The following is a 12,010-nucleotide window of genomic DNA, read 5'->3' as shown; positions in this document are numbered from 1 at the left end:
ATAAAAGAGACCTAAGGGGCAACTTTTTCACACAGAGGGTGGTACGTGTATGGAATGAGCTGCCAGAGGATGTGGTGGAGGCTGGTACAATTGCAACATTTAAGAGGCATTTGGATGGGTATATGAATAGGAAGGGTTTGGAGGGATATGGGCTGGGTGCTGGCAGGTGGGACTAGATTGGGTTGGGATATCTGGGATATGGGCCGGGTGCTGGCACGTGGGACTAGATTGGGTTGGGATATCTGGTCGGCATGGACGGGTTGGACTGAAGGGTCTGTTTCCAAGCTATACATCTCTATGACTCTCTCTATCCCAACTTGTCTGAATGCGAGACATAAAAAAATATAATCATTGAAAATAGGAGCAATAATAGGACATTTAGTATTTGGTGCAGCCTGGGAGCAGGCTCTTTCAGTATGATGATGGCTGATCATGTAACTCAGTACCCCGTTCCCGCTTTCTCCCCATGTTCTTTGATCTTTTTAATCTGAAAGATGATCTCTAACTTCTTCTTAAAAACATTCAATATTTCAGCCTCATTTGCTTTCTGTGGCAGAGATTCCCATGGACCCACCATTCTCTTGATTAGGAAATTTCTCCTCATCTTAGTCCAAAGTGGTCTACCCCCATTTCCTTACACTGTCATATTAAGACCAAACAGGGAAAAGAAAGTGCAGTTATAGATAGTTCTTCTATAATGCAATGGTTCCGTTCTTGTGCAATTCCATGCCATAGAAAATCCCATGCTTTAGAACAGCACTTAAATTGGTGGCAGTGTAAATGTGTTACAACTAGCACACATTTTAAAAGTTTGTGCGTTTGAAACAATGTACCCAATTCATCAATTGCGTCACAGTGAAATCGCATTAATGAAACGCGTATTATAGCAGAACGATCTGTACTGAATGGGCAGGTGCAAAGGCCAATGAAGACACTGGGTACAGAATGGAACACTTCAAATTCAAGATGATGCATGTTAAATATCGCTGCTCATAAGTTTGGCAAATTCTCTCTTTGAACTGTGTAATATGCAGTTGGGTCTCTCCAGGCATAGCCGTTAAAAGCAAAGGCTGATCAGACTGAAAAATCACATGACACTGTTAAATTGTAAGAGATGCATATAACCAACAATGATGATTAAAACAGAGGCATGGTCGAATATGTTTTGCAATATTTGAGCATCAGCTTCTTATTGTATTAAACAACAAGAAACAAACTGCAACTAAATTTATTACAATGCTAACGTCTGATCCTTGTGACAATACTTCAGATGACTTTGAGGAGAAAATCCATGAGGGTAGTTATCTTGCTTACACCAGTTTTCACAGAAGTTAAAACAAGTCAAAAGAATTGGAGCAGTTTCACTGATAGCACCAGTCCCTCCAAAAAAATTGAAAATGCAATTATCAAAGAAATATAATGCAGGCCAGGTTTAATTTTTATTTACTTTCCAATACCTGAAAATATGGTGGTTGTCCCATATGGGATAAAAAAAGGAAATAGAAAGATGCTTCAGTCAAGTGTGCAATTCTCTGCATTCCAGATCATGAGCGGCATGGTGGCTCAGTGGTTAGCACTGCTGCCTCGCAGCATTAGGGTCCCAGGTTCGGTTCCAGCCTCGAGCAACTGTCTGTGTGGAGTTTGCACATTCTCCCTGTGTCTGTGTGGGTTTCCTCTGGGTGCTCCAGTTACCTCCCACAGTCCAAAGATGTGCAGGTCAGGTGTTACTCTTCAGAGGGTCAGTGTGGACTGGTTGGGCTGAAGGGCCTAATCTAAACTGTGGGATTTTTTGGCCTCCATCGCCTTCTCACTCTTTCTTTCGAAAGTGAAAAAGGTTCTCCTTTTGATCCTTTTATTGGTACCTTCACTTCAATGGTGAGGCCCAAGGAGCCCTGGCATTATGCTTAATTGCTGGTGACCTGAGGAGGGGAAGTAACAGTGTGATGGATGATTGAACAGATGGCTGCAGCAGATTACAGGTAAATGGCAAAATGGAGTGATTAGGTGGTTTGAGACAGGGGAGTTCAGAAGATGCAACAGCAATGACTAGAGATTCTCAACTTTTTTCTGGCAAGTAAAATGCTGAATCTTGCCTTATTAGTTATAGTAAATGTGCTGTTCACTTGTTCTGTGTTTGATTATCAGAATTATCTATCATTTCTGTGTTTGACTCATTAAATTAGGGTATGGACGAAGAGAAAAATAAACAAAATTGTAGAAATAGCTGGAAATGTGAGCCAGAAGCATGGAGTAGATAATCTAAAGCACTGTGAATAAAACTTGTTCCCCACACAGAAATCAGAGTAGTCTCTTACTCTTAAATAAAAAATTTTCAACACTTAAGACCTCCTGTCAAAGCGCACATCAGCACAATTTGCTTGAATGCACCAGTCCCAGTGGAGTGGTGCAGAGTATTGAGAGATTAACCAACTGGCACTCTCCATATTGAAATTTCAGTCCCTTTATCACCTGAAATAAAACAATTCAAAACCAAATGTCCTTCTCATCTTAACAGTTTAAAAGGGGATGGAGTACACTTCACAGAATCAAGTGTTACTTACGTAAGCAGTTTGGTAGAGACCGGTCCCACAGACCATTTACTTGACAAGTAAGCACAGCCGAGCCAAGGAGGTAGAAACTCCATTTACACTGGTACACCACACTGCTGCCAAACTTGAAGTTTTGCGGGTAATTGTCTTGCCCTAGGCGAATGGCATTTTCCACAAAGCCAGGGTCTGTACAGTTCATCACTGCAATTCAACAGAGTATATGAAATCTCATTAAACTGTAAAGTATCAGGACATGTCAATGTTAAAACAGCCTACGAGTTCTGATACACATACAGAGACACAAGCTGGTTTTATAGAGGTGGGGAGCATTCTCTTCCCTGAGTATATCTACTGGAATGAGGGAGCTGGCCTACCTAATGCAAAACTATACCCAGCAAAACAGATTGCTTTCTGCTCTATGCTGTAGACTTGAGGTTCGTCATTCTCGAGTTAATGACTCTTTGCATTTCAAATCCAGAAGTAAATGAAAAAAAATACAGCTGCATAAACAAGTTTTTTAAATGGGAGCTTGAAAAATTTGCGATGAACTTTATAAGTAATAGAAATAATTTTGTTGTGAAGCCTGATTTGAAATTTAACAAATCCCTTTTTTATGCTTTAACTTCAGTGTTACCCTTAACTTCTTCATTTATTTTAACTGGCGAGCTTGATACGTGAATTATATATTTATATTTTTAACTTCATTTGCTTTATTCATTGCACACTGACAATGAGTCAAAACGGCATTTCCAATCACTATCAATGTTCATTAAAAAAAATCAAATTAAAAGCAGCAGGGGTAGGTTAATTGATTTATACAGAATTACATAGAATGCATATAAACAGACCACCTAACCTAACCAGTCCTTGAAGACATTTAGGCAACTTTCAGCATAACAATTTATTTCCTTGTTAAAAATATCTCGCTTCCCATTGAATAAATCTATGCCATTTTGAATTTATCTACACCATCCATCGCTCAGCTGGTCACACAACTACCTAAGGCTCTGGATTCAAACTCCACTTTAGAAACCTGAGCACATAATTGAGACTGACACTGCAGTAGAGCAGGAATGTTGAATTGTCAGAGGCACCTTCTTTTCAGATGAGACATTTGGATAAGAGTCCTTTTTGCTGTTAAGCTAACGTAAAGGATCCAAGGGCATCACTACCAGTGCCCATGCGTAAAACTTTTAATCTCATCTCTCATGATGCAACTCCTCATTGCTAGCACCTGCCTGTTCCATTACTCACAAATAATATTTTGATCTTGTTGTTAGCCATTTCAAACAGATGTCACAATGAGACTAAGGGTATATTTCCTTTGTTTGTTCTTTGTTGAATGATCCTATGTAAATGTCATGATCAATTTGACTACTGAGTGTTGAACAAAATATTTTTCCTTTGTTTTGGAGTTGGCAGTGTACATTGGGATAGACTGTCAACTCAACTCAACTCCAAGCAATCAAAGGTTTGCCATCTAAGTTAATCTTGGGTAAGTGTGAAATGTAGGCAGTGGTCTTTTATAGGTACTTAACTTCATATGACATTTATTCAGTTTATTTTCCTTTATTAACAATGTGCACTCGGTATTGTGCACTAGGTAATAGTACTTCGGTAATTGCATGTAACACAGAAGCAGTGATTTTAAGTATTTCAGCAAGTCTAAGTACTATTTTTCTTTCTGTACATTTAATATTTGCAGCTGGAAGACAGGAATGCTCAGTTATTTTTAGCTTTAGTTTCTCATCGGTTTGTATTAATTATTCCTGCAGATCAAAGTGATTCTCATAGATAATTTCCCTCAAGGTTTATTCATGACCTTGCATGTGAAGCATGTATTTTGACTGTGATTTAGTGAGGATTGTCTATCCAAGATATTAGTTTCTGTTAAGGCCCAGTAAACCCTCAGCATCTGCCTCCTTTTCCATCTCAGAAGTGCTAAGCTCACAAATATTCCTTTCCTATGCGATCCAGAGAAGACATGAGAGTCCATTTCCCTGGTGAACTCCTGCAGTTGGTGTGTGCATCTGGATAATTTATTCTGCTAATCCCAGAAAGCCCAAGTTCACAAGATTCAATTTCTTTGTGGTCCAGTGAATATGATTGATCCATTTTGTTTCATCCTTGAAATCTAGCCAACATTTACTTCTCACACCTGCCAAGCTTGTGAATTTACACATATTGCTCTTGTACAAATCTGTCTTTATACCAACTTCATTGCTGTCCATTCTTGTGTAAAATCTATTCTCATGTTCAAATCTAACCCATAACCTTGGACCTGAAAAGAATGTAGTTTTTCACATACCTCATGTGAAAGTCGACCTTTGTTTTTTCAGTGAAAACAGCCCAAAAAAGTGAATGATTTGATTTTGTTATAAATATATAAACACTAATGAAAATTAGTACAAATGAACAAACGTCAGATAATTACAGAGATTAATTTATATAGTTTGTGATATTTTAAAATAAATAAATGTTAGATCATTAATATAAATTCCGTATTGTCAGTTTATATTTCAATCTTTTTAGGATTTCTCAAATGAAGCCCATGTGTGAACCTTTCGAAACCTTGACCCATGTAAGGTCAGCCCCATGACTATTAACTAAAAAATCTGATCTCAAAACTTTGACTTTTATTTGTATAGTACTTTGACAGCAATCTCTGACAAGACAGGGCTGGCTACTGATTATCCCTAATGTTGCAAAATATAGAATGACATTTCTGTAGTTTTGTCCCCCAACAAATCACCATGTGTGCAAAAATCTCTGTGTCAACTTAATTACAATAAAAGCACAAATAAAGAAAAACAATACATTTCATTTACTCTCATGAATAAGCGGAATTGTCAGAGTATTGTCACCCCTTCCACTGCCACCATCACCAAAATTTGGAGATGCTGGTGTTGGACTGGGGTGTACAAAGTTACAGTCACACAACACCAGATTATAGTCCAACAGGTTTAGTTGGAAGCACTAGCTTTCTGAGCGCTGCTCCTTCATCAGGTAGTTATACCTGACAAAGGAGCAGCGCTCCGAAAGCTAGTGCTTCCAACTAAACCTGTTGGACTATAACCTGGTGTTGTGTGATTTTTTTAACCATCACCATATTTCACCTCAAGTTAAGATTTAGGACTGACAAAGCAGAATTCATATGGGATGTTTGCTGAATTCACTTATCCAGTTGATAATAACATTACCAGTGATATTTCAACATCACATGCATGGCCTCCTTACTTATCGACGCATAAAAAGATAATCAGAACACCTGCCAAATAGATAATGTATCTCAATGTTTGTATCACAGCCGTGGAATGCTCACGTCCATGATGCTTTAATCAATACCCACCTAATTCACCATTTTGAAAGTGCGTTGGGCTGTGAAACAAATTCTATTTCATACACCGCACAATGTCCAATTTATCCTCTTGCTCTCAAAAGAATGTGGAATAAACGGTATGCTAATATGATTACACTGGCAAACTGTCTATTCAGGAGCAATTCAATTTGGAATAGTGGTTTCATACAGTCACTACAGTCAACAGTCATCCCATCATTTTTCATTTTAATCAGCTCTGAATTGATGCTATGAGTGCAACAAGATAAAGCAGTTTAAACACAATATTTTAATATTCCGCTAGTCTAAAGCTTTCTTGCATATTTACATAATGAACTCTGATTGACTTCTGGGTGCCCTTGATACTTACTTCAGCATGAACCCTGCTGACTGCAGGCCTGCCATTTACGGCAGTAAAGGTTTTGAATTAGCCAGACAGCAGTGAATATGGTAGTACTGTTTACTGCAGCAAAGACCCAGCATAAGATGCAATGCATTGCAATTCCTTTGCAGGCATCACCGGTTGCCATTCCCTTGCTCCTGAGTGAGATGTCAAGGCAATTCTCATGTGGTTACTGCTGTTGTTTGAAACTTTCTTCCTGTGCAATGTAAATAACAGATGCTTCTGCTTGAAAGTAAATTTGTGTGCTTAAATACAGGACTGCACTGAAAATTCTGAGCTTCCGAGGAAAGTTGAGGGGCTTGTTATGCCCAGCATTGGGGTGAGAACAAAGGTGAGCAGATGAGGAACTCCTCACTGCCAGCCAACATGCCATCCCACTCCAAGACATATTCTCAGAGGCAGGATGGGGACAGAGAAAGGCCTGACCACCTGCAAACAATAACTAACCAATTCACATTAGTTATGACTTTCTTCAAAGGAGTCATATTCAATGCAAAATAATAAATCTGGCTCTCTCTCTCCACATAACTGCTGAATATTTCTGCTTTGAATTCAGATCTTGAGCATCCTTGGCATTTTGCTTTCATCTTATGGTAGCAAACTCACCTTGTGTGTGGGCATTTAAAGTCAACTTTCAGCAGTTCAAGTCTGTTGATCATGGACTGAGTCAGGGAGCAGGCTGAGTGGTCCTCACCTGCTGCTTGCGTTGAGCTGCTGTTGCAAGATATGTTGTGCAGGGGATCGCGAGGTTCTGCGAGACTTGTTTCTTATTTGAAATCTCAAAGTTGGAGAGAAGGTGCTTTCTATATTGGGTTGACATCTCACCTCCTTACGACAACCTGCGATAGCAACTTGTTGTTTGCTTTCAAGCCAGAGTGGCTCCTATTGGCTTATCAGCTTTGAGAGTGTATTGCCATCCTTTATTGAACACTTATCCTCTCTAGCCATTTATTGACCAATTCAAGGAAACTGCAGGTTTCCCATAGGGGTCGGACTATGTGCTACAAATGCCCAAAGAGCAAATCCAGAATAGATTTTGCAATTTGTACAGAGTTCTATGGATTGAAAGCCCAGTGGTCGATCAGAGGATGAGTCAAACAATAGATTTGATGCTGTGACTCTCAGCAGAAGCTAGTGACTAATAAACTGAGCAAGTGAACTTTAGAACATGTTGGCAAAGAAAATATTTATCTGCATGTCAGGTAAAATTTGGGCAGGTAGAAATAATATGCCAGTGTAGGACTGGGGTGGACAAGATTAAAAATCATACAGCACCAGATTTTAGTCCAACAGGTTTGTTTGGAAGCACTAGCTTTCAGAACACTGCTCCATCATCAGGTAGCTGATGAAAGCTCGTACTTCCAAATAGACATGTTGGACTATAACCTGGTGACATAGAAATAAGTCAGCTAAGTTAAGCATTAATGGAAGACGTAGTAGTTGTGGGCTATTATGCAAACCAAGTAACACAAGTGGAATATGTCCACGATTAAATTCTAAGGAAGAGCCACACTAGACTTGGAACACTAATCTGGTTTTGCTCTGCACAGATGCTGCCAGACTTGCAGAATTTCTCCAGCATTTTCTGTGTTTGTTTCTTCATATAGGGTGCTCGGTGGCTCAGTGGTTAGCATTGCTGCCTCACTGCACCAGGGTCCCGGGTTCGATTCTGGCCTTGGGTGACTGTCTGTGTGGAGTTTGCACATTCTCCCCGTGTCTGTGTGGGTTTCCTCCAGGTGCTCCAGTTTCCTCCCACAGTCCAAAGATGTGCAGGCCAGATGAATTGGCCATGCTAAATTACCCATAGTGTTAGGTGCATTAGTCAGAGGGAAATGGGACTGGATGGGTTACTCTTCGGAGAGTTGGTGTGGACTTGTTGGGCCAAGGGCCTGTTTCCACGCTGTATGGAATCTAATCTTGGAGAGGGTGGAAGCTAGGAAATTGTTTCCGTTAGGCGAGGAGACTAGGACCCGTGGACACAGCCTTAGAATTAGAGGGGGTAAATTCAGAACAGAAATGCGGAGACATTTCTTCAGCCAGAGAGTGGTGGGCCTGTGGAATTCATTGCCACAGAGTGGAGTGGAGGCTGGGACACTAAATGTCTTCAAGGCAGAAATTGATAAATTCTTGGTGTCACAAGGAATTAAGGGCTATGGGAAGAATGCGGGTAAGTGGAGTTGAAATGCCCATCAGCCATGATTGAATGGCGGAGTGGACTCGATGGGCCGAATGGCCTTACTTTCACTCCTATGTCTTATGGTCTTAATCTATATAGATATGTATTTGAATTTAAAGTGTTAAATTAACAGTATAGGTATAGTTCACACTTTTTGCCACTCAGTGTCTGGTGGTGTAGGGCTAAACTGTGCATTTCACAAAGGACCTTGGTTTAATCCCTGATCAACAGTCTTTTCTTAGTCTGTGAGATGCAAGGGATTACATGTAGGGCAAGGAGAGAAAAATCAGCCAGCACTTTCCAGTACAAATGAATGGATAGATCCAAATTGTGTGTACAATGATTTACCAAAAGCACACAATGTGAGCTTTGATTAAAGAAAGAACAGGGACTCTCTTGACTCTACCTGTCCCTGCACATTACAATTAAACAACCTGCTGGCTTTCACTATCCAGACCCAAATGATACAAATTCATAGTTAACAGTAAGGCAGCATGCAATTTTGGAACCATAGCCCAGGTTAGCCATTGCCCTCAGCAGGAAAAGAAGGAAAAATAGCAAAATAAAATACACAGGTATGGTGAACTGAAGAATTATACACTTGCTAGTAACATCATTAACTTGGGTGAAATGATCAATCTCTGAACTAGAATATAGAGTTCAACTGACTCTTTAGCAATACAGCTTCCACTGTAAGTCTCTTACATAAGTATAAGCGATCACTGTCATTCAACTCAGTTAACATTAACATTATAAACTACATTTTCACACTGGATTTCTCTTTTGATATACATGTCGACCTTGAAAACATACAGAATGATTAGTGAAATTCTATCAGGGAGTGAACATCCTTGCTTTTGCACAAAAACATTTAGTTCTACACTTCAATCACAGCCCTAACTCCTGCTGTTCTGAGATTCTGAAATGCATACACTCACGACTGAGGGCATTTTGCATGGGGAAAAGGATTCTTGCTCATAATGTTCGGTCGTTTGAAGTGCTACATGATCAGAGACATGAAGAATTCCTGTAGGAAGGTGTGTGAGAGAAGAAAGGTAACCAGATCAGGGTGTGAATGCTTACTCGGTGTTAGTTAGAAGGGTTGTAGCTTGAATTGAGGGAAAGCAACTGGTGGAAGGACTGGAGGAAGGAAAACAAATTGTGTCCGGATTTCTCTTCAGCTTCAAGACATCAATGCAGGGACCGTATGGGTATCCTGACTCCATGCTTCCCAGAAATGACCCAGGCAACACAGTCTTCTGGAAGGCAGCCTCCAATGCTTGCACTCTGTTAAGGATAGTGGGCAAACTTCTGACATCTGAGGGCCAGAGGACACACTCAGCAAATTGAGCTCAAGAATTTTGTACTGCTGAGACAAATCAAAGTCTACAACTTTACCAGGGAGCCATCCTCGAGGCATAAATGCACAGCAAAAATTAAAAGGGTTGGAACCTGTGTATCCCTGCGAGTGAAGGGGAAATCCATGTTGAGGAGCTGTTTGGGATCCAGGTGAAAGATTGCCTGCTGTAGCCTTTTGAAGAAAGTAATGGTTACGAAGGGGCTAATTTTCATCTTACTTTGGCTCCACCTATTCTATTGTTGTCACATGCACACCATGTGAGGAGACAATGAGTTCTATTCTTGAGTTCAAAGGGAGGAGGTGTACTTGTACAAGCTCTCTAAGGAGAAAGTGAGGACTGCAGATGCTGGAGATCAGAGCTGAAAATGTGTTGCTGGAAAAGCGCAGCAGGTCAGGCAGCATCCAAGGAACAGGAGAATCGACGTTTCGGGCATAAGCCTGAAGAAAGGTTCCTGAAGAAGGGCTTATGCCCGAAACGTCGATTCTCCTGTTCCTTGGATGCTGCCTGACCTGCTGCGCTTTTCCAGCAACACATTTTCAGCTCAAGCTCTCTCAGGGCCTGGTAATTAGGCCAGTCCAGATGCACTTGTACTTATTGCTAACATGCCGTAAACGCGAAGGACGGTACCTCTTTTGTAGATACCCTATATCCTTTAACATCAATCAGGAGATAAGCACAAGATAAAGTAAAGACAAAAGAGGCAAAGATTTGCCTCAAACAACCTTTACCTGTTACCATATACAAGTAACAGTGGCAAATAACATAAGGTGTCAGCATCTGGGAAAATCCCACCATGGCCCATCATTAGACGTGAAGCTTCCAGTTCCAATGGATCTCTGGCCTACCAATGGAAAGTCACTTTTCTAATTTCATCGAATCCCTACAGTGTGAAAGCATGCCGTTCAGCCCATTGAGTCCACACCAATCCTCTGAACAGCATCCTACCCAGGCCCAGCACCCTACTTTATTCCTGTAACAATGCACTTCTTATGCTAATTCACCTGGCCTGAACATTCTTTAGATACTATGGACAATTTAGCATGCCCAATCCACCTAACCGGCACATCTTTGGACTGTGAGACGAAACCAGAGCAGCTGAAGGAAACCCAGGCAGACACGGGGAAAATGAGCAGACTCCACACAGACTGTCACGCGAGGGGAATCGAACATGGAAGCCTGGTGATGTGAAGCAGCAGTGCTAACCACTGAGCCGCTCCCACTTCTCATTCAGTTAGTGATACGGTAGGGTGGGGGTGGGGTGGGGTGCAGTGCAAGGACACTCTGTTCATGGCAAGATGTCAGCGAGGCTTCAAAATCCCTTCGATTTGTGGACTTATGGGCTGCTGCGGAGCAGAAAGTGGGTTGTATTGCCTGCTCATGCCTTGGAAACCTTATCAGCAGCAGGATGATTTCATAGAGCCATTCTGATGTGGCTTTCCTCCTAATTTTTCAAACCCTTCTCCAGGCTTGTGTTCCTGGCACCAGGAAAATCCACCGAGGTGACTGGAACCACATGCAAAAGCAGAAGCCCTGGAATCTACTGATGTGCATGTTTGGCATGGGGTAGGAGAACTCTTGGCAGAGTGATGTTAGTCACAGTTGAACTGGGGAAGTGAGGATCAGAGGAAAGAGCAGGGTTTTGTTTTCCACAGCCACCTGAACCACTCCCGTGCCCGATATCAGGCACTTCAACTGGGCACAAAGTTCTGAACAATGAAGGATTTCCTGGGAATTAGCGAGCAAGTTTCACTGTGCGACCTTCCCAGGGCATGGGAAAGCTGTATGGCCCCTATTTAATCCCTGATTCACCAGGGATAATGGGTATTAGTTGGCTCATCATGAGCCAAATTGGCATTTCATCACTGGTGGCTCAGAATCCCTTGTCAACCATTTCTGTGTTCAGTCACCATCAGGAAGAGGTTTTCCCGCTGCCTGGAGACTAACAGAGAGCTCTCTCAACATTGAATGAACTAGGCCTCCATGGGGGTTGTTGCATTAAACCCAGACCAGAGTTTGGTATTTAGCGACTGCATTTATTAGGAGTGCGCACATTGTTACAGCTTCTCCTGATAGCCATTCATAATGAGGAGAAAGTGAGGTCTGCAGATGCTGGAGATCAGAGCTGAAAATGTGTTGCTGGAAAAGCGCAGCAGGTCAGGCAGCATCCAGGGAACAGGAGAATCG

At 41.4% G+C, this 12,010-nt stretch overlaps 1 protein-coding gene across 1 annotated transcript in view; it reads right to left on the bottom strand.

Annotated features, from left to right (window-relative positions):
- LOC122548600 (CUB and sushi domain-containing protein 1-like) overlaps nt 1–12,010 on the bottom strand; it is a 2,366,391-nt gene that overhangs the window by 126,012 nt on the left and 2,228,369 nt on the right. The window contains exon 57 of the mRNA XM_043687435.1: nt 2,562–2,750. Within this exon, the coding sequence (XP_043543370.1) occupies nt 2,562–2,750 (189 nt within the window). The remainder of the gene's footprint in view (nt 1–2,561; nt 2,751–12,010) is intronic.

This window comes from Chiloscyllium plagiosum, chromosome 3, assembly GCF_004010195.1.
Source record: "Chiloscyllium plagiosum isolate BGI_BamShark_2017 chromosome 3, ASM401019v2, whole genome shotgun sequence".
In the NCBI taxonomy this organism is placed as follows: Eukaryota; Metazoa; Chordata; class Chondrichthyes; order Orectolobiformes; family Hemiscylliidae; genus Chiloscyllium; species Chiloscyllium plagiosum.
This window is presented reverse-complemented; position numbering and strand designations above follow the sequence as displayed.